This window comes from Exophiala viscosa (assembly GCF_022695815.1).
Source record: "Exophiala viscosa unplaced genomic scaffold EDD37scaffold_6, whole genome shotgun sequence".
NCBI lineage: Eukaryota > Fungi > Ascomycota > Eurotiomycetes > Chaetothyriales > Herpotrichiellaceae > Exophiala > Exophiala viscosa.
This window is the reverse complement of record NW_026944358.1, coordinates 5172-28763: the sequence shown is the minus strand read 5'-3', so window position 1 is coordinate 28763 and position 23592 is coordinate 5172. Positions and strand designations below refer to the sequence as shown.

Here is a 23592-nt window from a genome sequence, read left to right as displayed (position 1 = left end):
AAAAAGTACGTACAGCTCCTCTACATTCTCCGCAGCACATTTCTCTTCCTATGATCGAAAATCTTTTCCACATTCGCAGTTTCCACGCAAGCCCTGGCATGAACCTATTTAAGTCCAGGTGTCGGTGAGCGGCCAATCTTCCTTGGATGTCTGATGGAACCTGTTATTTCAGCTTAACTCTACATTGTCACACTAGCAAGTTCTTATGCTGACATGGTGGCTGTCCAGGTTAGGTCCCGTGTGCCCGGAAGACGTCCCCCGTCGATACGTTGGAAGGAACTATCTGAAGCAAGCGTAAGCTTCTGAGTACAAGACACAAACTGCACATGGATTCACACATCAAGGTTAGAGACAAAATTTTATTGCCGCCGTTTGCCTTTGGGCCTGGTACACATAGTATCGTATTACACAAAATAACCTCTCGGACACCCGAAGCTCTCGCATCTGTCCTAGTGGTCGTCGTACTCTGTCTGCCATCCCGTCATTGTAGATGCTTCCAATCGCCTTTGTCGCCTCTCAACGTCCGAAGAGCGAACGACACCGGTGGTCACAGCGGCGGCGTAGCCTTGATAGTGTGACAACATCAATCTGGTGTGGTGGTCGTCCATCCGAGCACAGTAACAGCGACGACCTTGTCGACCTCCATCCAGACTGAATGCAGCAGGCCAACGCTCGGTGTCTCCTATTCCTGGTGCAGGTGCTATTTCTCAGACACCATCTTCGTGTCATTTCAGCTGATGAATGCCCCACCTCCAGCTTCCACAACCTTCGCACTCCGCCTGGCATCGATGAACAAATCTTCACACTCCGCCACATCCTCAGGAGCGATTTCTTGTCTCCCATTGACCTTGGCCAATATGCTGCTGGGCGTCAACAACTGCAAGGCGTAGCGTAATGAGACATTCGTGCCATGCTGGGAAACTTTCTGCAGAGCAGCGTCCGAAATTGAGAGTCCTTCGGTCTTTGCGCGGAGACGAATGATCGTCTGGACTTCAGACGCATTGTACGGATGCGTGGGAATGATGAGCAAGCGGGCCAATAGATCCGGCGGCACTCCGTGAGCGCCCGTAATGTCCTGGGTGCCGCGAATGACGGTGTTTCCTCTGTTCGAAGCCAGAATGACGATTGGAGAGATGGGAGATTCGAGAGCGCGGTTGAGGTAGGTGAAGCATTCAATGTCGAGCATGTGGACCTATTTCTAGAAGTCAGTCTCAAGTTCGCGACCGTTGTGCGTCGGTGACCTACCTCGTCGATGAAGAGTACACCAGGGACGAGCTCCGCGACGCCCTGGTCAATATATTTGCTGACCACCTTGTTGATCTCGGCCCTCAGTTTGTCTGTGATTTCCGTCTTCTTCGGCTTCATCAGCTGGCCCATCATACTCATAACATCCTGACCACCCTGAGGCCGCGCGTTGGCGATATCGAGATCATGTAACGTCACGTCTTGCACGACTTCTTTCTTCTTGTGTACCTCTCCTTTGGGGACTGGCACGTATTCTTCAGCCTCTAGGTCGAACTCGGTCGCATACGCATCGGATCGACCGACTCGTTTGCATGCGCCGGTGTTTGCTTCGATGTAGACTACGTCCCCCACAGTAACTCTCTCTTTCTGAATGGCCTCGTATATGCTGGGATCTAACCGCAATTTCTTCGTTCCTTTGGCGGATTTGAGTGTGATTATGAGGTGGGAAATAGTGCGGCCGTAGCCTCCTAGTGGATTCTCTGCTTCTTCGGGAATGAGTTCTGTGACTTCGCCTTCGTAGACTTCTTTCATTTCGCGAACGCGCAGGCCTTCGGATTCGTTAGCACTTCAAGAGGCGCGTCTTTGTGTCTCAGTACATACCGATTGCTCTTCTGAAATTTTCCATCAACGCTTCTGTCTTCTTAACCTCGGTGGAATATACTTCGCTGCCAACAATCGGACAGAATGGCACTTTCGTCCCAAGTTCTTGCGATACTGCCAGTGCCAATGCTGTCTTTCCAGTGCCTGGGCCGCCCGCTAACAGTACTGCTCGTCCCGACATCTTTTTGGCCTTGATGAGGTCGACGACAACACCACAAGCCTACATCGCCATTAGCATTTACCTTCAGAGCGAGCACGCAATCACGTACCTCACGCGCGGCCATTTGGCCAACGAAGCCATGTCCAGAGGTCTCAGCAGTGCCATCAGACCGTAATCCCAGACCCTTGATATGTGTATGCGCCGCGGTCCTGTTGTCGCGCGTGTTTCCTTTCACCTCGCTAAGATTGACCATCGTCGCTCCAACGTGCAAGCACGACTGGAACAGTAGAACTTGAGATTGTTTAAGTGCTGCTGTGGTCACTTGGGAATTGCAGGGTACATCAGTTGCATGGGATAAAATGGGCGTATTGTAAAATATATGGAGACTCCGCGACTTGTCCACAAATTTCGCGCTAAAAATGTTCAAGAAGCTCGAATTGGCACATACACTCTCCCCATTCAATACTATTCAAGCACTTCGCCCTGCGCCACAAGGGTTGTGTTTCCTTTCGCCTTTCAGACTCGTACTCCGCGCTCCTCTCCCATACATGCGACAGATATGTCGACGACGGCTATCACCAGATTGCCAATTGTACGGCGCAGTCCGGCCACCCTCCAATATGTAGACTACCGGCACAAGGACCCCCATCCCGAAAAGCCCTACTTCAAGCCTCGATTCACGTTCAAGAGCGAGGATCGCAAGCAAACATTTGGTCGCCTTGACTTCCGATTTACCGATCCATTGATGCCCTCGTATCCTTACGGCAAGAACCATGCATTCCAGGAAGCAAACTTTGGTTTATATGGAGGTACCGTGCTGCAATCTGGGAACAAAATTTCAAAAGGCCGAAATAAGGGCAAAACACTACGCAAATGGTTTCCCAACGTTAGAGTTGAGACATTCAAGAGCGAAACGCTGGACGCAGACTTCAAACTACCAGTCACAGCTCGCGTGCTACGGACGATCCGAAAGTGCGGAGGACTTGACAATTATGTTCTGGGCACGAAGCCCGCACGGATAAAGGAGCTTGGTTTGCTGGGATGGAAGCTTCGATGGCTGGTCATGACCTCTCCCAAGATGTTGGCTAAGCATGAGCAAGAAAGGCGAGAACTCGGTCTGCCGGAGTCTAACTCGCTAAGGGCGGCTTTCGAAGACTCTTGGAACGACGAGGAGAAACGAGCGCAATTAGTTGCGCAACAAGAGTCCGCTTGGGAGGACTTGCGCGACGCGGCGTCGAGGTTTGAGAACCACGTGCTCAAGAATTGGGTGGAGAATGGAGAGAAAGAACCATACAACATCCCTAAGTTGGAGACCCTCCAAAGAACCGGCCCTAGTTTGCTGGGTCTTCCTGAACACTTGGAGCGTGTCCAGCTAGGGGCTGGACGTGAGACCGCCAAGGGAGGTTCTGAAGAGTCTGAAGTTGCCCGCCGACAGACCAGAGTCGGAGACCAGACTATCAGAATAGCACAAGCCCGGTTGAGGAAGCTCCAAGGAAAGGGAGCAACGGGGTCGGAACCGAAGCGACAGAAGGTGCGCACCTTGAGGCGGAAAGACGCGACTATAGCGTGAGTAACGATTGGTGGCCGATGCCACTACGAGGTCAACGTCAGCTGCACAAAGAACTCGTCGACGTCAACGTCAGAATCCAGCACGACGTGATTGCATCAGAACTTTCATGCCATTGCACTGCAGGAGCAGGAACCTTGTACAATATGAGGAGTGCCTCAACTATTTATAAGATGGGCGTTGGACATCAAGGACATTTTCCCTCCACCTCCCTACCAGCAAATGGCGAAAAGTCATTACGCATCCCATATCAAACTCGTGCCCAAATCTGTCCAGAAGTTCGCTCCGGAGCACGCATGGTGGATTTTCTCGTTCAATGCCTATCGTAGGTACTGATACTGCTCACAAACATCCATTGCCCTTGACAGACTGTGCAGCAGGACTGGAGACCTGCCCTTTAGCCTCCAAGTCCTTCCATCTCACGAACAATTTCCTGAAAGCGAGAGGATCTTGCGCACCAGAAACCTCCCAATGATCATTGATCTCGTAATGAGGGACGCCGCTGATACCCTTGAGCCTCGCCTCCTCCGCAATCCTATCGACTTCCTCCCCATCTTTTCCGCTCTCCAGGTACGCTTTGATTTCATCTTTGGTGCCGAGGCCAGCCTCGAGACCAATCTCAATGAGCGTGTCGAGCGTGGTGATGTCGACTTCCTGCTCGAAATAGCGCCGCCACAGCCCCAGCATGACTTCGTTCTGCGATTCTTCGCCGCCGTGGTTCTGCGCCCAATGCACTAATCGGTGACCGTTGCGGCTGATGCCAGTTTTCCCGCCGAAACTGAAATTCAAGCCTTCGCCAGCGGCAGTCTGGATCATCATGGCTTCAATCTGTTTGGCGCGTTCGGGTCCGAATTTGGCGGCATAATAATCTCGTCGGTTTCGAGATTCGACGGGGAAAGGGGGGGGGATTGGGCCATTGGTGGTTGTAAGTTGAGGTGGTGGGTTCAGGTAGAATGGCATATATTTGAGATGGAACTTGTCGTTTGGATATGTCTTTCTGTGTTCGGCAATGGCTTTGGACAGTCTCGAATGCCCAACGTAGCACCATGGACATACAATGTCGCTAGTGCACGTGATGTTGTAGTTCGTCATCGATGCGAAGAGGCGGCTGCTGGGCTTGAAGAGCATATATTTGGAAGAGATATGAAGAAGAATTGTTTCTTGATTCTTGTATGCCTCAATTCGGTCGCTTGTGGTAACGTTATGCCGAGGAGTAGAATAGCCATCAAGAAATGGCGAGACGGTCGAGATGGATTGATTAAGCCGTATTTGTCAGCCGGCGAAGACTCCAGGAAATTCCGGCATTGGCGGCAACGTATACACGTTCGTGAACATCTGCCTGTATTGACATGGAATAAAGATACACACTCCAGGTCCATGACTGGTTGGGACATTCATTGAAATCGACAGCTTCCATGCCGTTGTCAATGTCTGTGTGCAATACAAGGGTGAAGTGTGCAGAAACGTAGCCACAAGGCTGGCTCAATGGCAGTCTCAAAGTCGCATGCGGTCATTGAAGTACATATTATTGTTAGTCGGCGCATCTTCAAGTCATTATGTTACTTGAGTATCCCAGGTAGGTAAGTGAGTAAATAGACCAATCTTGTAATAGGTCATGACTTCTATATCTTGACAGGGCTGCCTAGACAAAAGTGGTTCAGTCTGACCAGCAGACTGATAGTGAAACGACCCATATTCACAGTCAGACGGCATCAAACATGTGATATCGAGACCTGTCTTCCGCTTCACACATACTTGTCTGTCTACCTTGTACTTATGCCTCAACATTCATCGGGATTTCAGACATTCACTTCCCTCGGATCAATGCCTGTCCCGAACCTGGGGGTCAGTCAGCCCGTAGATGATGGCGAGCGTTTCGATGTCGACGATTTCTACGTCGGACCTGCAAGCATTGACAGTGACTCCTCAATCGAAGACGATGTGCCTGAGACTTCAGACTCGGAGAAGCATTCAAGAGTACTATTCCCTCGACCACTATAAAGTTACCTACTGACACTGATTGCATCTAGGAACCCCAGCCAAGATTGACACACTTCTGGACAAACTCCAAAGGCTTACAAATGGATGATCGATACGAGATGAAAGATCATCAACGATCAGACGCGAATATCACCGACTATGTAGCCCTTGGCGCTATCAGATTGATTCGGCTCGTCCAACATGTTGACAACAGCGGATGGGTCATGCTCGGTCCTCGACGTGAGACGATGTACCCAAATCCGCTGATCTCACTTGGTGAGAAGCGGCACTGGCTGAGAATCCAGCTATACTGTCACACTAATGACACACGGCGCGCTTGTCTAAGAGTCTACGCCCTTCCAGAAGATGTTAAGCGAGGCAGTCGCGGATCAATAAAGGACCTTAGAAAGGTGCTGAAATTGGTTACCGAGTTCGTCGATACTTCCACCGAAGCCTGGGAGGGCACTTACGATCCAGATACTCCGATTCGCACCTACGCAGAACCACCTACATCTCAAGAAGAATCTCTCTTCTATATTTTCAACACTCTCTCATCGCCACAACCATCGATGGATGGTGCCGGAACATGTCATTTCAGCCACCAGTCCATGGTAGCGATCTTCGAAGACGCCATTGATGGTCTCAAGACACCTCTGTACCCATATCAGAAACGTTCGGTGGCGACGATGCTGCAGAAAGAGGCCAATCCTGCCAAGCTGCTCGATCCCAGGAAACTTCGGTTCCACGACATCCACGGCAAAGATTTCTACTTTGATGCCCTTGAAGGCAGTCTTTGCCTCAGGCCGCATCTGTACAGCGAATCTTGTGGCGGGATCCTGGCAGAAACTATGGGATACGGGAAGACACTGATATGTATCGCACTCATCTTGGCAACTCGAGGGCACTACCCCAAACTTCCTGAGGGCCGGATCGATACTCTGGCCAAAACGACAAGCCAGCGAACCCCAAGTCTGCTTGAGTTGACCGCGAAGAAACTCAAACATGCAGGTGTACCCTGGAAATCACACTTTGCTTCACTTCAACGTGAAGGCTATCATGTTCCCCATTTGACTGAGGCGATCGAGAGATTTGACGCTGAGTTTGCGGAGCCAATCTTCCATCCCATAACGCCGAGTCGGAAACTCAAAACACGAGAAGATTTCAGAGTCCTCCGCTTGTGCTATGCTACCCTGCTTATTGTGCCTCCCAACCTCCTGGTGCAATGGCAACATGAGATTGAGAAGCATACCGAGGAACGTTGTCTCGATATCCTTGTGCTGGATTCGACTACAAAGGACATACCAAGCTACAAAACTCTTATGAAATATGACGTTGTCTTGATCACCAAGGCTCGATTCGATCAGGAATATCGGGACGATGATCTCCATCAAGGCAAACGCATGCGCGGCCAAGAAAAGTTCCGTTCCCCTTTAACGGAGGTTCGATGGCTGCGAGTAATCTGCGATGAAGGTCACGGGTTTGCGGGTTCCAGTTACAAAACTCACGCAATGGCAATGCTGGACAAGATGTCAGTTGAAAGACGATGGGTCGTCTCCGGTACACCTTCACAATCGCTTCATGGTGTTGAGGTGAATCTTGCCCTTGATGAACATATCCCTGATGGAGGATGGTCACGAAGAGAATCGATACAGACGGCCTTGAAACAGAGAAAGACGAAAGACCCGGATTTGGAAGAGATCAAAGACCTGGAGCGACTTCGTGTCATGGTGGTCAAATTTCTCAAACTGCAACCATGGGCCAACCAGAAAGGTGACGACTACGCCGACTGGAAGAAATATCTCTCACCCTTGGACGGTGCTGGCACAAGACGCTTTGCACCCGCCTTGCGAGGAGTGCTTCAATCTCTCATCATACGCCATCGCATCGAAGATATCGATATGGACCTGTGTCTCCCACCCCTACATAATCGTACTGTATTCTTGGATCCAAGTTATTACGATAAGATAAGCATGAATCTGTTTCGAATGTCGCTGAGCGCGAACGCGGTGACCTCGGAACGCGTAGACGAAGATTACATGTTTCATCCCAGGAATCGGAAATCCCTTGACGACTTGGTCAGCAATCTACGCCATGCAAGTTTCCACTGGGTGGGATGGACTCATCATGAAGTTACGGAGACTCTGCGAGTCAGCAACACCTATCTAGACAACAACATCGATAACATTTCTGATGACGATGGCCGCCTATTGACTGAGGCTATCATGAATGGTGACCGTGCTCTGAAAGACCCAGGCTGGTGCGCATTGTCCTTCTTCCATGAGATGGGAGTGTATGTCAAAGGGTTTCCAGACCATGCAGCACCGGCCTGGGCTCTGTCTGGCAAAACAACCACGCCTCTTCTTCTTGGGACAGTGCAAGCACGCGAAGCACAACAATACGTCTTGAAGAACCTTGAGTCACCAGATCCTGCGGACGGCTTGACAGGCGCCGGTTTACGAGCGATGCTCGCTTCGCGTGACCGTGCCACCCAGGAAGAGCAAGCAAGGCAGAAGGCTGCAGCTACTTCCAACGGCAAATCACTCACAGCTGGTGCAAATGAGCAACCAAAGGTCAAGAATCAATCAACCTTCTCGTCAACTTCACCAATGGCTCCACTCCGTTCCTCCAGCAAAGGCGCTGCGCCCGAATTCTTGACTTCCGCCAACAAACGACCCCGATCAACGTCGTTCACTGCAATCCCAGCGCATCTCACAGAAGCCACAATCATTGGCTTCATTTCTGCGAAGCTGAACTATCTCTGCTCGAGGATATTGTCATTGCAAGAAACCGAGAAGATCATCATCTTTTACGACTCGAACAACATTGCCTTCTGGATTGCTGAAGCGCTGGAGCTGCTTTCAGTCAAATTCCTCATCTACGCCAACACTCTCTCCGTCGGTAGACGGGCGGCCTATCTTGCCACATTCAACCAGTCCGAAGCCTTCCGTGTTTTGCTGATGGATCTGAAACAGGCTTCGCATGGTCTCCACGTGGCATCAGCGAGTCGCGTCTTCATTGTGTCGCCAATCTGGCAACCAAGCATTGAGTCGCAAGCCATCAAGCGAGCTCATCGTATTGGTCAAACCAAGCCTGTCTATGTCGAGACGCTGGTTTTGAAAGGGACCTTGGAACAGAAGATCCTTAAGCGAAGGCGGCAGATGAGTAATGCCGAATTAGTCAAGGCAGAGAAAAGTCTTCTAGACGATGGTACAATGAACGGCATCATACGTGCAGAAGGATTCTTGAATATCGCAGATGGAGAGGACAAGCAGCTCATCGGCGGCAAGCTGGATTCGCCCATACCCTTGTTTGTTAGGAGCCATCTCCGAGATGCGCAAACTCAAGCTGACGACGATTTGATCCTCGCATTGGAGCCCGAGCAATTTGCCAAGAAGGTAAAGAAGGGGAAGCAAAAGGCCATGACGGTGGCTCTCAGTGCCCGCGAGAACGTTGCAACCTTACGTGCTGCCTCACCAACGACTCCAACAGTTGGTGGGCATCAGTCCATATTCGGTGGTGGCAGCGATAATCCAAACGATAGACCGCAGAAGAGCGTCAGGATTTCGGTTGAGATTCCGGGAAGCGCTTGAGGTATTCTCATACACTGGCCCCGGATGCAATGGTGGCACTGGGTTGGCAGCTTGTGACTGGGACAGCCCTGACCTGTGTCATTTGTGCGATGGTCGAGAACAATGCAGCCGAAGATGCGGCTCAAGCTAAAGTCTCAGATCATGGGAGTGCGTCCGCATTCCGCATCCTCTATGCATGGACATTGCTAGAAGTCTCAAGCAAGGGTGCAACGATCTGATAGATACATAAGCAATCTTACTTGTATTTACCTGACATTATCATTGACCCTATCCGAATTCAAATTAACATACAAACTCCCAACTCCATTCATAGTTACACTGGGGTGCATAAGTAACTGTAGCATGGCTGCGAACAAACTAGATGGACACAAAGAAGCTCTTCTCCCCCTCCCTCGGCTCGACGAGACACCGCTTCAGGATCGGATCCGCACACGAAATCCTGATCCGTTCAGGTGTCGCCGGCGACCTCAAATTCAGAACACTCTCCTCCCCATATTCTTTCCGCGCCGCCTTCAACGCATCACGAATCGCAAAGAACACCGCACTCCCCATGAACAAAGGCGGCTCGCCGACACCTCTGCTCCGCTGAATCGTCCTCAGATTCTTCCACTCGACATCCTTGAGCAACTGCACATTGAACACCTGCGGAATATCGCGGAAGCCCGGGATTTTATACGCGCCCGGTCCCCTGGTGAAAATCTGGCCACTTGCCCGGTGCCACAGACTCTCCTCCGTAGTAAACAACCCCTGGCCCTGAACATACGCGCCCTCGATCTGCCCATAGTCAATGGCCGGGTTGATACTCCTCCCAACATCCATCTCGATATCCGTCCTCAAACAAGTCCAGTCTCCCGTCAATGTATCGATGAGCACCTCGCTCGCAGTCACACCCTGGGTGAAATAGAAGAACATCTTCCCCGTGTTCTCGAGACTCGGGTCCGGCGGATTCGGACCCCATGTATATCCTATCTCGGGCGTCTTGTAGAACCCGTTTGCACTGAGATTCACACGGTCAAAGTACGCGGCATGCGCCAGTTGTTTCATCGTGGCATCTTTCCCAAGTTTCTCCCGGTACGGCGCGAGGCGCTCATTGATCTGTGCGCACGCGTTGTACGCTGCGTAACCGTTGAGATCCGAAGAAGCGGACGCCGCGGTACTTGATGTGTTGGCGACAGTGTTGGTAGCGGTTTCTGAGATGTGCACGTCCGACAGGGGCACTTCCAGCGCTTCGGCGACGATCATGCAGATCTTGGTGTGGAGACCTTGGCCCATTTCTGTGCCGCCGTGGGCGACGAGCACGGAACCGTCGTGGTAGATGTGCACGAGAGCGCCTGCTTGGTTGAGGAACAGCGCTGTGAAGGAGATGCCGAATTTGGTCGGAATCAATGCTAGACCTTTTTTCTGCCATTTGTGGGTGGCGTTAAATTCGTCGACCGCTTTGCGTCGTGCGTCGTAGTCTGACGACTGTTTGATCTGCTTCCACATGAGTGGTACGTGCCAGTCGTCGAGCGCTTGGTGGAAATGTGTCGTCTCATTGTCTTTGTAGAAGTTGATCTCGCGGAGTTTCTCCACCGGCATGTTGAGGTGGTCTGCAACTTCTGACATGTAGGTTTCTGCGATGAACATGCCTTGAGGCCCACCAAAGCCACGGAACGCGCTGTTGGACACGGTGTTGGTCTTGCAAATACGACCGTCAACATCCACATTTGGAATGTTGTAACAACCGTCGATATGGGAAAGGGCGCGATCTACCACCGCGGCAGAAAGATCTTGTGACCATCCGCCGTTGTTGAAGACGTTGGCTTTGAGTGCTTTGATCTTGCCGTCTTTGTTGACACCCACCTTCCAGATCCCCAGGAAAGGATGCCTCTGGCCTGATGTCATGATATCTTCGTCCCTGTTCAGCATGCATCTTACTGGACGCTTTGTTTTGCGTGCAGCCACAGCGCATATTGTGGAAAGCTGAATCGACCGAGTTTCTTTGCCACCAAATCCACCTCCCAGGCGCTTGACCTTGGACACGATTTTGTTGTTCTGTACTCCGATGGCTTTGGCGACGTATGCTTGTGTCTCCGTTGGGTTCTGTGTACTCGACCAGACTTCCATCTCGCCATCTTCTGGCTTTGGAATTGCAAGACAGGCCATAGTCTCCAGATAGAAATGCTCTTGGCCGCCCATTCTTGCAGTGCCTTCCAAGACATAATCACATTCCTCGAAGGCCTTGTCGACATCACCCTTGTGGATGTATCTGTAGTGCTCAAAGAAACTCTGCTTCTCAATAGCCTCTTCAATTGTGAATATTGCTGGCAATTCCTCGTATTGCACCAGAACAGCACGGGCACCGGCAGAAGCTTGCTGTGCCGTTTTCGCCAGGACCATACCAATGGGCTGACCTGCCGTGAATACTTCATCTTCTGCAAAGAAGACTTCGTCACAAACAGGGGCGCCCCATGCATTCTCGTCAATGTCGTTCCTATCGACCCAAGATACAACCCCGGGCATGTCCAAAGCAGGCGTTGCATCAACCTTGATTTTGGCGTGGGCTTTCGTCGACAATACGAGGCAGCCGATCAGTTCATGTTGCTGCACGGGAATATCGTCCGTATACTGAGCTTCACCAGTACATTGCTTCAGTGCAGCGAGATGTGGATTTCCTTTACCAAGGACCTTTTGAGCATAGGCAACGGATGCGTCAAGGTCTTTGTGGCCACGGGATATCTCTCGTTCTATCTCCAAAGAAGCTTCCTTGTCAGCTTGTTTGCTAGCCGCCTCGATGTTCGTGAGCACATCTTGATAATATCGATAGAAAAAACCGAGAGCAAGGGACTTTCTGTATGTTGCCATTCCACCAGGGACACCGAATGGCAGGCTGAAGTCCTTCTCCAAGGCATTCATGACACCTTCCAAAGTATTTGGATCGGCGAAAGCTTTGCCCACGATATACTCTGAAGCATTCTTGGCGAGTGTAGTGATCGGAGCCATGCCTCCGTAGACCAAGGAAGCACTTTTGACCCTGTAAGAGTCATCGAGCGCAACACGCAGACACGCGTTGACAATAGCAATGTCGTCGTCTTTTCTCTTTGATTGTTTATATGTTCTGATGTATTCTCCCTCTTCAGCCGCAACAGGGACTCTCATTGCTGCAATAACAGCATCTTCTGGTAGCGCGGTCACTCTGTAGCGTTTGAAAAAGGTTGACATGGGAATCTCGGTAGTCTTCGTCAGAGATTTAGCGATCATTGTCGAGTTTGTTGCAACAAAGACGGGATTGAGATCGGAGATGGGCGAAGCAGTTGCAAGGTTACCAGCGGGAGTACCAACATTCCTGATTTGTCGGCCCGCGAAATACCGGATAGCTTTCTTGATGGCTATGAAAGGTTGTGACTTGACGGGTCCGTAATGGTTGACCGCCTCATCACAGATGTTTTCGAGATCCGTCAAAGCCACATTACCGCCAATTTCCAGATAGTCTTCGTGAAAAGAATACTGGCGAAGTTCTGCAATGTCACCCACGTAGACTGACGCCGAGTACTGCATGGCTTTGAATTTGATTTCGATCTGAGTTTCAGTGCTGCCGCCGATGAGTTTAACTCCAGGAAAAGCATTCTTGATGTCCAGCAATTGCTCGAGCGTGACTGGTCTGTACCACTTCTTCCTCTTGTTGCCAAATGCGAGGGGCTTGAATTGATGCTTCCTGAGGGCAGGAGGATATATCAGTTCTGTCGATTTGTCGTAGTGGATGAATGACGGCGTGGTAAACTTCTTTTCTGGCTCGCCGTCGGCGACACCATTCGTAGCGACACCATTCGTAGAGCCGTTACATGAACCGCCATTGTCCATGCAGCAGCCAGAACCGCCATTAGCGATTGATTTGCCACATTTCTTGGTGAAGCTTTGGGCCGCGTCAAGAATGGGTCTGTAACCGGTGCAACGGCACAAGTTGCCATCAAAGGCCTCCTCAACCTCCTCTTCCGATGGCTCTTCGCTGTTGTTTCTCAAGAGAGCGTATAGACTCATGACTATGCCAGGTGTACAGAACCCGCACTGGCTGCCACTGGCCATGGCAATTCGTTGCTGCGCGGGGTGTGGAGTTTTGCTGGATCCGATACCCTCGATCGTGACCACATGCTTGCCATCGACGCTGACTAGAGGAGCCAGACATGCATTGACAGAAGCATGATAGATCTTGCCAGTAGTCGGGTTCCGCTGCGAAACCACGACCGTGCAGGCGCCGCATCCTCCTTCTGCGCAACCCAATTTGGTACCAGTCAATCCAATCCCCCTCAAGTATTCTAGCAATGTTATCTCTGGGTCAACAGCATCCAGCTCGACTTTGGTGCCGTTGAGATAGAAGCGGATCGTATCATCATAACTTTCGGTCAAGGAGGATAGCAATACGACCTTTTCGGCCGTCGCCACTGGCTCAAGAAGTCCCGGTGCCATTGCGAGAGAGGATGCCTGATTGATGCGCTCTTCAGAAACACGGAGAAAGGAAAGGGATCTATAAAATCAGCATCGCAGGTTCACTTCTGTGGCGACCGCCGAATCTGAAAACACTGGTGGGGATCAAAGCAGCACAAAGTCGTACATCTGGGGAACAATGCCCTTATCGATCGTTTACCTGGATTTCAGCTCATCATTGACAGAAGAAATTGTCCTCGATACTTATCAGCGTGGAATGCACGAATCAGAAGCAGGTCATCGCGGCAAGGCCATAGAGATAATGATTGATCTTGTGGATGGAGGCACCATGAGGGGGTAACGAAGGCGAGCCATTCGAATTGGATGCACGGTCAGCTCCACTCACATCGCTCACTTCCAGCGTATCAAGTCGATGCCTATCACGTGCACATCGGAGACTACCGATAGACATGCCATGCGAACACGGAGCACGACGAAAGCATTCTACGTAGCAATGTTGTACGAGGTCAATTATGTATCATTGGCCCTCTCTCGGCCATCGTATCGATTCTTGATTCAAGACCTTATCCCCCCCAGGCGCCTTCGTGCCCTAATCCAACAGCACCACTACTCCGACATCACCAACGAACCACCCACCAACAACCCCCTCATCACAACGGTGGTGGGATTCGGTGCGCATGCCAGAGGACGTTCACGTCATTGACGTTGTAGAACGCCTCTGGAACACGGAAACCGCCCCACTCACCGGCCAACTGCAGGCAAAGGCAGTCCAGGACCTCCTCGGTCCAATTGGTCCCCAATACCAGTGACTCCCGCAGCAGACTCAACGCTGCCACACAGCTTGCGTAGCACAGGGGAGTGCCGAACATCAAACACAGTTCGACGTGGTGGTCGAACTGCAGGCGCCTGGAAGCCATACTCCCGTCGTCTGGGAAGACGACCGAGAGAACGCACTTGCCAGTGCCACGTTTGATGCTCCACTCCTCCTGGCTGGGCTCGGAGCCACCCTCGAACAAGCCAGCGTCGTCGAAGAGGAAGAAGTCGGCGTCCTCCAGCGCCCGGTAGACGGCTTGTCGATGGCGCTCGACAAGGTTGTGGCCGAAGCCCAGGATGTATGGACGCTTGAGGTGCTGACCAGGTCTAACCGTGTTGCGATCAACAGGTCCCTTGATCACGTGCTCGCCGCAGTCTTCTAGCCAGTGGCGTTGAATATCCTCGTAGAGGTGCTCTTTCGAGCAATATCGCACGTAGCTATTGGTTCCGCAGGCAGGGCAGATGACAACCTGATTGTCCCAGCAGCTGGTCATTTTGCGGCAATCTGGCTTGTTGCAGCGGAGCTGGGGGTCCAGACTGTCGAATTTGGAGGCATTGATTGTAGTATGGACTGGTGGTTTGATAGTCTTGTCAGAGTCTTGAGAAGCTTCTGAAGCCAGATCACCTGTGGTAGTCTCTGATGCCAGAGGGCCAGCAAGAGCTTGTGTGTCCTGAATTATGGTAGACGAGGGGGCGGGAGGTGTGCCTTCAGGTATGGTTACTTCAGAGAGATCATCTGTAGGAACAGAGACGTTTCGCTCGTGAGCAGGTTCGGGCTCAACATTCTGAGCAGCGTGATCTGTGGCAGTCGACGAGGAGGCAGTGGTTCCTTGAGAATGCGTGAGTTTCGAGGGGTCGTCTGTGTAAGAAGAGACATTTTCCGTCTGAGATTCTCTATCTCCTGCTCTCTCAGGGCTCTGAATGCCTTTGTTCTTCTTGTTCTTCTTCTTCTTCTTCTTTGATCTGTTCTTCTTGTTCGACATACTTGGTTGCTCAGGGTGGCTGTCAGTAGTGGTTGTGTCTGCATTCGTTTCATTCAGGGTTGAGGGAAGTGTCGAAGAGATTGAGTCGTCTGTAAGTGAGAATTCGCGCTGTGAAGGTGCGTCGAAATTCTCTGCATCCGCCATGGACTGTGTCGCCGAGCCTTGCTCATCGCCTTCCTCATTGCCTTGCTCATCATTACTTGCGGGATCCGTGATTGGTTGAGTACTGGCCATTGTGTCGCTCTTGACGACCGAATTTCTGTAAAAGTCCGCACGTCTGATCTCTTCCCTGAGTAGCACCTCTTCCGGCTGGTCAGAGCGAGTCTTGACGTGTTCTCGAGCTTCTGCAAAGATTCTGCACACTAATGGTGCTATATGAGCCACCACTTCCTGGAAATCGTCAGCAAGGAGTCTTCGACCAGTGGCCCACAGAATCACTCACAACTTCTCCTTCGTCGAGCTGAATGAACATCTGGAACGAGAAATTCTTTGTGGGCAGTCCAACATCGAAACTATGCACGCGGTATTTCCACTGGAGCTCGTTGAGTCTGTCCATCACAACAATGAATTCGTCCCTGTCACCCATGCACAGATATTGCTGTTTACTGGTAGGATCAAAGTGAGCAATGGGTTCTGGTGCCAGAGTCCAAATTTGTCGGCGGCGGCGAAAGTCATCTCGGAGTGGGCCAAGCTCTGTATTCCCTTGTTCCCAATTCCGTTCCTGCACCCCCAACATACCCTGGCTCAAGAGTTCTCGTGGGAATATGTTCCTTCCGTCATATGCTCGAAACAGAGGCCGTGCCAGGACATATGCTGTCACTAGGTGCGATCCTGTTGCTGTATAATCCAGAGCGACTCTCTGACAAAAGCCACCAAGCACGTCCTGAGTGTCTGACTCCTGAAGATGACCTGTAAGTACTCGGGTTTCTTTCGCAATCCTGTCATCTCGCACTACCAGAACGATGATCTCTTTCGAGTGGTCGTGCGACGGGAACATCAGGAGGCACTCTTTGAGCGTGGCTGACTGGTGCGCTATGTAAGCTTCACGGTAATTTGGCAAAACCATGTCCCAGCGGGGCGGCCGAGCCTCTGCAGAATCTTCAGTCTCTGCTCTGCGTGTTGATGTTAGTGGACGAATGTCGCTATGCAGATAAACCAAGGCTGCTTACCCCTGAGACATCGTGGTATGATCGTCGCGACTGTAGGAGAGTCGATGGTGTGACGACGCTTTGATGATTTTGGCAGAGTCTCAGACATCGAGACAAGCTTCTGCCGCGAAATCATGTTTGTGTACAAGCAATGGCGGGTTGTTCACTGAGCGGTACAAAGCACAGCACAGTCTATTCACTCACCTCACCAAAGAATCTCCGGTGGCGCAGATGCTGATCAGCGTCATGCTATACAGACGTTCTCCAGAAGCATATGGGCATCGACACAACGGCGAGCCTCTTGTTCAGTGTACAACATCTGGCTGGGAAGGGGGTTCGTCGCGCTGACGACCACCAGTCACGACAAGACCTGCTCATGTTGACATGGACGATAGGGCAGACTTTGTCCCAAGGAACCTTTGACATGTTGAAGCCTATGTTTCATGTTGTATACCATGATAGGGATATTTGTTTGCACGCCCTTGACAACACCCCTCATATATTGACCACCATAGTCCCCATCCTTCAAATAAAGACCGGTGCGAATGGACCCAAGATGATGCTTTGAGGCTTAGCGACATACGGGGCTGAATCCGGAGCGTTTTCTAGATACAAGCACCGTTGTACTCACATCAACATATTCCCACACTGTTCCTGAAGGTAACTGTGGAAGGCCGAAACCTGGTGGACTGGCCGACATCTTCCATCGAAGTCGACTGATTCAGGCTATCGATGTTGCTTTGTGGTGTCATATGGCGGCAAGACAGAGGCTCTGCCAGCATAGGAAAGAGGATTCACGCCTTGACGACGGAAGTGTGGCATTGTCAAAAGCAAAGGAGACTAGGCCGGACGCGGTTAAACAGTCGGTCACGTGCTCTCCGCAGCTGTCAGATTTTCCAGCGCAGGGTCTACTCAGACCTGCGACTTGCACTTGCGCCATGTTTGAAAAGCCCAACACCAGCTTGTCCCTCAGATTTGATTCGGTGTCTCTCGACCTTTGTCAATCGCATTTCACCGTCAACTTACCCTTCTCTTGCTTGGATAAACTGTCTCTTGATGGCGGACTTGAGCAACATCCTTGCTGCGCTGGCCGCTCAGCGTCAAGGAGGCACGCCTTCACAAGGTCCTCCACCACCCGTTCCAGGCGCTCCCTTCCCTCCTCCGCAGTATGCAGCTCCTCCAGGCAATGCATTACCCTACGGTCTTCCTCAACCCATTAGCTCCGGTAGTGTTGATCTGGCCAACATCCAGCCCGTTAGCTCTGGCTCTGTGAGCATTGCAGACGCTATTGCCAAAGCCCGTGGCATCGCTGCGGAAAAGGGTATTTCTTACGATCCTAGCAGACGTATGTGCGCCCGGTTTTCTACATCTTGAATGTGTTTGCTGACTATAGGTACAGTGCCCATGAACCCAGACCCACGTAGCGGCGGTCGAGGCTACAGACGCTCAAGATCACCCTCCCATTCGCCCCCACGTACGAGGCAAGATGGTTACCAGGACGCCTACAACCCTTACCGAGACGAGCGACGCGGCAATGATCGTGGATACGGCCGGGAGCGTTCCCTCTCACCAAGACGTGGTCATTTTTCGCCACCCAGATTTCGCGATGACAGATCACCTGGCCAAGACCGAGGTGGCAGTGTTGAAGGTGAATCTGAGGTAGTTCCTCTCGACAAAGGTGTCGTAGGGTTGGTCATTGGCAGATCCGGAGAAAATCTTCGGAGGATCGAAAGTACCACTGGTGCTCGTGTACAGTTTCTCGATGGTCCAGAAGTCGCTGGCACACAGAGACATTGCAGAATCTCGGGCAATCGCTCCTCACGGTCGGCAGCGAAAGCGGAGATCTTCAAAGTCATTGACGACAACGAAACGACCAAAAGAGGTGCCGAAAAGCCGCGCAGCCAGATCAAAACCACGACTATCTCAACAAAAGATGGAGACAGCCTCCAGATGATGGTTCCCGATCGGACAGTTGGATTGATTATTGGAAGAGGTGGTGAAACCATTCGTGATCTACAAGACAAGAGCGGTTGTCATGTCAACATTCTGGGAGAGAACAAAAGTGTCAATGGGTTGCGCCCCGTCAATCTCATTGGTAGCGCATCCGCTCAGCAGTATGCGCGCGATCTGATTCTAGAAATCGTGGAGAGTGATCAGAAGGGTATCAGCATCAAAGACCTTCACCGTGAGCGAGAAGAGACTCAAGGCAAAATCAACGATCACATTGTGGTACCGGGCGAGGCAGTCGGCATGATAATTGGTAAAGGTATGCTTGTGCAGAGATCCGCCGCTGGATGCAGCTATTCTAACTGAATCTGTAGGGGGTGAGTCGATTCGTGACATGCAAAACCAGACAGGGTGCAAGATCAACGTCTCGCCTGCTAGCGGACGAGACGTCGAACGCGAAATTGGATTGATAGGCACAAGGCACGCCATTGACGCTGCCAAACGTGCCATCATGGACAAGGTCGAAACAGTGGTGAGTTGCAGTATGTGGAAGTAGTTTGATCAAGTGTACTGACTTTACTTAGCGTGCTCGATCTCAGGGGCGTGACAATCGAGACGACTACACCGAGCGATACGCATCACAACCGTCCAGCTATGCACCGCCGAGTGGAGCACCTGCGCCTCAAGCGGCTGCACCGCCTTCTGAGGGAGCGGCGGATCCTTATGCTGCTTATGGTGGCTACCAGAACTACTTGCAGATGTGGTACGCCGCCATGGCAGCACAGCAACAACAAAGTGGCCCAGGTCAAGGTGAGCAACGATAAGACGCGTTGAAGGTGACCGTGACCTGGCTCGTGTGGCTTGATACTTTTGCTGGATGATCCGAGACTGCGCGCCGACTTGACCTGCCTACGTTCAACGCTTTCGATGCATCGCTGAACCACCGCTCGCCAGTGTGAATGCTGTGACCTGCCGAAATTGACTCGAGGCTGAGATGTCGAATCATTGCTCGTTGCTGGCGTACGATACGCACGACTACCGACGTGACACGGATCGCGTTTTGTCGCCTTTTCCGTCGTGCTGCTCTGAGAACATGGATTCGTCAACATGAACGTTTATCACCACGAGCCTGCAGACAGAAAGCTTGAAGTATGATGCAGTGGGACTCGGTGCTCGCTCTGAAATGGTCAAAGTACCTCTAAAAGTTGTCGTGTGTGCATTGAATTACTTGTACGTGCGTGGTTCAAGGATTGGGACATTGGAGATTGGGCAACCGCATTCGCTGCTTGCAGAGTGACATGCTATGACTTCTTTCACAAATGCCAACTCGTAATCTACTCTCTTTTCTTGCAATGGTCAGATGGAGGTGGCTTCGCCTGGGGGACTGTGGTGCTCCGCACTGTGGTAACTACACTGTGGCAACTACACTGTGGTAACTACACTGTGGTAACTACACTGTGGTAACTACACTGTGGTAACTACACTGTGGTACTCATAGTCTGCTAGAAAGGCAACGATGCATGAAATGCCATTAGTGCTAGACTAGTCCCAAAACAGGGCGCTAAATAAAATTAATACTGGGCTTTTCTTGCATGGATTAAATCAAGGAATGACGAAACTGCTTGCAGCTTATTTCCAAGTCCTTTTCTCCTCTATTTCGACGCCACACGGTGGAGTCGTCGGTGGCTAACAAACTCTTCTTAAAAGTCCTGCCTCGTCACCTGCCACCTCGTCGTCGTTTCTGTTTACTTGTAGGCACAATCGAGGAGACATCGTGTTACTTCACTGTGTCTGCCTTCTCAGCTTCTCCATGTCTTGTTTCCGGCCCCTGCCCTCGCTCGGTGAATACCATTTCTACGTGCTTGGTTCGTTGTTCTTGACGGGCGCCGGGTTGCGTCACCTGCCGACGGGTTCTTGCAGTGGGCGGACAAACTTGGGGAAGCTGAGAGGATGGAAGCAACCTGAAGAGTGGCCACTATGCTGTCTCGACCCGTTTCAATCTGATCTGATCGTTCCACGTGAGAGCGCGTGTCTCACGTGCGAATACTTGGGAAGAGATGGCTGGTGGGCGCTTCTTCAGCCTGGTGGCGCCTATTTCTGGATTACGCGCCAGAAGGTCTGGAAACATCACCACCAGCCGATGTCTTCGCTCCCCAACTTTGTACAGCTCCCCTGAAACATTTCAATCTTGTTTCGATCTCAAAAAGGGCCTCATACAATGTTGTGGGAGCATCTGCGGCGTGGGACAGAGGTCGGTCGGAAAGGCGGTACGTACAGCACAATTTTTTTCTTATTGTCGATTTTCATTGCTCTTATTGTCGCGGCCTTGCTCACACTACTTTGTTCACTGCCTTGTTCACTCCATCGCTGTTGTCGACTTTTTGTCCATTGTTGTCGAGTGACAATTCTCCTTTGTTTGCTGCAGAAATAGCCTTTTCCTTGACAAAGTCTTGATGACTTGACGACTTACTTTCTTTGTCACCTACCTGCCTGTACCACCAGCACCTGATAACTCCTGCAACTGTTTACACTGTACCGAGAGACACCCTGATCTTGCTATACTATTGATCTACGGAAAACTAATGCGACTCTAATTCAGACAATTTCCTGCCGACTTCTCCACCATGTCCGCCCCGTCAGCCTTCGCGGCTGGCCTTCCTCCATCCATGCCTGCCGGCAGCCATGAGGTACAAGACTACTACTCCAATCAAGGCCCACCTCGGTCGTTGCCACACACTGCACCATCCATCACACCCTACCTTGGCCTCCGGGCTCGTCTTTCACAAATATGGCTCAATCGATGGACCATCCTCCTCCTACTTGTTCTTGCTCGCACCCTTATCGCCGTTTCCGGGCTCAACAATGATCTGGCTTCAGCACGACGTGAAGCTCTCTCCGCATGTTCAGACGTTGAATCGATGGGTTCCACCATGGCATCCATGCCACATTACATGTCTCAAGGCTTGAATGAGCTGGCTGCTACTGGCGTTGAGAAATCGGTCAACGGTTTGATGGATATGACGACTCTGAGTGTCACAGCGGTCGAAGAAATTGTGGTGTTTGTGATCGGGATGATGACAAACACCTATCTCTGCCTCATCACTTTTGCCGTCAGCGGAAGTCTGCACACAGTCATCGGTACCCTCGAATCTGCGCAAACTGCACTCAATACCTTGACCAAAGGTGTTGGCAATGACATGTCTGGGGCGGTAAGCGATTTTCAGTCCGCGTACAACACATTTTTGGACGCTCTGAGCGGCTTTACGGCATTCGGGAAATCAATCCCAACACCACCTCCGTTGAATCTTTCCACGGAAGTGACCACACTCGAAGGCCTAAAGTTGCCAGCCAACCTTACTGCCGATCTGCAAACCCTCAACAATTCAATCCCCACATTTGCCCAAGTCAAGAATTTTACAGAAGGCGTCATCCGACTTCCCTTTGAAGAAGTCAAGCAGCTGATCAATGGATCTTTGGGAAACTACACATTCAACCGGTCGTTGTTTCCTGTGCCGCAGAAAGAGCAACTCACCTTCTGCAGCGACAATGACGGGATCAATGACTTTTTCGACGACCTGGTCCACCTGGCTGACATCGCACGGAAAGCCTTCATTGGAGTCCTCCTAATTTTGGCCATCCTGGCCACGATTCCGATGGCATGGCGCGAGATCAGACGATATCGAAAAATGCAAGAACGCAGTCAGCTTGTCAATTCTGATGCGCGCGATCCCATGGATGTGGTTTACATTGTCAGCCGACCGTACACCGCCTCTGCTGGACTCAGATTGTCTCATCGGTATGAGTCGCAGCGCAAAAAGAGCCTGATCCGTTGGGTCGTTGCGTATGCCACAACTGATGCTGCATTATTCGTCCTTGCTCTAGCTTTGACCGGTCTGTTCTCCTGCGCTTGTCAGGCTATCCTCCTCCGATCCATCGAAAAGGAAGTCCCCAACCTAACCAATGAAGTCAGCTCGTTCTCCGACAAGGTCGTGGCGTCACTCAACAATGCTTCGGAGCAATGGGCCGTCGGTACAAATGCGGCCATTGCCTCCGTCAGCCACGACATCAATCAGAATATGCTGGGTTGGGTCAATACCACCACGACTGCAGTCAATGATACACTCAATGCATTCGTGGACCAGACTACAGATGTGCTCAACACTACTTTCGGTGGCACGCCTCTGTACGAGCCAATCATGGAAGTTCTGAACTGTCTGCTATTATTGAAGATTGCAGGCATTGAGAATGGCTTGACCTGGGTTCAAGACAATGCGCACGTCGACTTCCCCAGTCTGCCGAACGATACTTTCACCTTAGGTGCCGCCTCTAGTCTCGCCTCAAGTAATCCCGATGACTCGTTCCTTGCGAGTCCCGGAGATGCTGCGAGCGATCAGATCTCAAGCGCCGTGGCCAGAGTGGTCAATGAGCTGGAGGAGACCATCCGCACCGAAGCACTTGTCTCAACTGTCCTTTTGCTCATCTGGATCCTCGTCGTGTTGATCGGCGTTATCCGCGCATTGACACACTGGGCGAGACGAGAAAAGGTCAGAGGTGACGGTGGTGTTGCTCCAGCGTTCGCTTCCTCGACTATGCCAAACATGGACTTTCGCTCGGACGACCAGGATCGGTATATGGTGAATGTGCCATTGGACAATGTCAACACTAGCAGGCCAATGTCGCCTGCACCACGGTATACGCCTGCTAAAGAGGTCGAAGTTCTGGTCGAAGAGCAACCAGACTCCAAGCTAGGGCACGTTGATCGTCGAGTGTACCAAGAGACACCATCAGCAGTTGACAGCAAGCGGGGAAGTACTTGGAAAGGGGATTGAAGATACATCTCATCATTGCGGATTTGAAAAATCATTGAACACGATATGCAACCAGATTTACGCCAAGCACATGCGCAAACAACGTGCTGGGAGCTGGGCTTACACAAAAAGGTGCCCGGGAATTGCCATAGAGCGGAAAGGCAATGAAAACATTTGTGGAGGAGATAATGGAATTCCGATTGGAATAGACAAGAGTGATGGACGATGTCAACGGGTGGCGTCGTGTATTGTGTGTGTGCATGTTGTATGATGACATGCTTTGTGGAGGGTTTTCGTTTGTCGTGTGGAATCAAAGGTCAATCGGTTTG

General features: G+C 51.4%; 9 protein-coding genes across 9 annotated transcripts; 4 read left to right on the top strand and 5 right to left on the bottom strand.

Annotated features, from left to right (window-relative positions):
* Positions 1–436: 436 nt before the first annotated feature.
* Positions 437–2466, bottom strand: EDD37DRAFT_631457 (RuvB-like helicase 1). Its single transcript, XM_062816657.1, has 4 exons — positions 2115–2466; positions 1846–2065; positions 1246–1793; positions 437–1192 (listed from the first exon to the last, which is right to left on the bottom strand). The coding sequence occupies exons 1-4, from the start codon at positions 2256–2258 to the stop codon at positions 731–733; spliced, it is 1374 nt and encodes a 457-aa protein (XP_062669264.1). The 5' UTR covers positions 2259–2466; the 3' UTR covers positions 437–730.
* Positions 2467–2564: 98 nt separating this feature from the next.
* On the top strand, positions 2565–3575 carry EDD37DRAFT_650474 (uncharacterized protein; the record flags this gene model as incomplete). Its single annotated transcript, XM_062818261.1, has 1 exon — positions 2565–3575. One exon carries the CDS (start codon positions 2565–2567, stop codon positions 3573–3575), a length of 1011 nt encoding a protein of 336 aa, XP_062669263.1.
* A 339-nt stretch (positions 3576–3914) lies between these two features.
* On the bottom strand, positions 3915–4664 carry EDD37DRAFT_609590 (protein disulfide-isomerase; the record flags this gene model as incomplete). Its single annotated transcript, XM_062815142.1, has 1 exon — positions 3915–4664. The coding sequence occupies one exon, from the start codon at positions 4662–4664 to the stop codon at positions 3915–3917; it is 750 nt and encodes a 249-aa protein (XP_062669262.1).
* Positions 4665–5396: 732 nt separating this feature from the next.
* Positions 5397–9142, top strand: EDD37DRAFT_650472 (P-loop containing nucleoside triphosphate hydrolase protein; the record flags this gene model as incomplete). The annotated part of the gene is made up of 2 exons (XM_062818260.1): positions 5397–5549; positions 5603–9142. The coding sequence occupies 2 exons, from the start codon at positions 5397–5399 to the stop codon at positions 9140–9142; spliced, it is 3693 nt and encodes a 1230-aa protein (XP_062669261.1).
* A 262-nt stretch (positions 9143–9404) lies between these two features.
* EDD37DRAFT_631453 (xanthine dehydrogenase) lies at positions 9405–13946 on the bottom strand. Its single transcript, XM_062816656.1, has one exon. The coding sequence runs from the start codon at positions 13583–13585 to the stop codon at positions 9500–9502; it is 4086 nt and encodes a 1361-aa protein (XP_062669260.1). The 5' UTR covers positions 13586–13946; the 3' UTR covers positions 9405–9499.
* A 113-nt stretch (positions 13947–14059) lies between these two features.
* Positions 14060–15818, bottom strand: EDD37DRAFT_418555 (uncharacterized protein). The gene is made up of 2 exons (XM_062812554.1): positions 15803–15818; positions 14060–15746 (listed from the first exon to the last, which is right to left on the bottom strand). Exon 2 carries the CDS (start codon positions 15592–15594, stop codon positions 14215–14217), a length of 1380 nt encoding a protein of 459 aa, XP_062669259.1. The 5' UTR covers positions 15595–15746; positions 15803–15818; the 3' UTR covers positions 14060–14214.
* Positions 15678–16661, bottom strand: EDD37DRAFT_418559 (uncharacterized protein). Its single transcript, XM_062812555.1, has 2 exons — positions 16530–16661; positions 15678–16472 (listed from the first exon to the last, which is right to left on the bottom strand). Exons 1-2 carry the CDS (start codon positions 16538–16540, stop codon positions 15761–15763), a joined length of 723 nt encoding a protein of 240 aa, XP_062669258.1. The 5' UTR covers positions 16541–16661; the 3' UTR covers positions 15678–15760.
* A 903-nt stretch (positions 16662–17564) lies between these two features.
* On the top strand, positions 17565–19279 carry EDD37DRAFT_650469 (uncharacterized protein; the record flags this gene model as incomplete). The annotated part of the gene is made up of 4 exons (XM_062818259.1): positions 17565–17853; positions 17908–18774; positions 18830–18987; positions 19040–19279. The coding sequence occupies 4 exons, from the start codon at positions 17565–17567 to the stop codon at positions 19277–19279; spliced, it is 1554 nt and encodes a 517-aa protein (XP_062669257.1).
* A 1760-nt stretch (positions 19280–21039) lies between these two features.
* EDD37DRAFT_418285 (uncharacterized protein) lies at positions 21040–23299 on the top strand. The gene has a single exon (XM_062812553.1). The coding sequence runs from the start codon at positions 21080–21082 to the stop codon at positions 23282–23284; it is 2205 nt and encodes a 734-aa protein (XP_062669256.1). The 5' UTR covers positions 21040–21079; the 3' UTR covers positions 23285–23299.
* Positions 23300–23592: the final 293 nt, after the last annotated feature.

Coding starts and splice junctions, on each gene's coding strand:
- EDD37DRAFT_418555 (XM_062812554.1), bottom strand. CDS start 15,594: ATGGCCAGTACTCAACCAATCACGGATCCCGCAAGTAATGATGAGCAA.
- EDD37DRAFT_418285 (XM_062812553.1), top strand. CDS start 21,080: ATGTCCGCCCCGTCAGCCTTCGCGGCTGGCCTTCCTCCATCCATGCCT.
- EDD37DRAFT_631457 (XM_062816657.1), bottom strand. CDS start 2,258: ATGGTCAATCTTAGCGAGGTGAAAGGAAACACGCGCGACAACAGGACC. Junction 1,794..1,845: donor AAATTTCAGAAGAGCAATCG/GTATGTACTGAG, acceptor ACGAATCCGAAG/GCCTGCGCGTTCGCGAAATG. Junction 1,193..1,245: donor GTGTACTCTTCATCGACGAG/GTAGGTCACCGA, acceptor TTCTAGAAATAG/GTCCACATGCTCGACATTGA.
- EDD37DRAFT_631453 (XM_062816656.1), bottom strand. CDS start 13,585: ATGGCACCGGGACTTCTTGAGCCAGTGGCGACGGCCGAAAAGGTCGTA.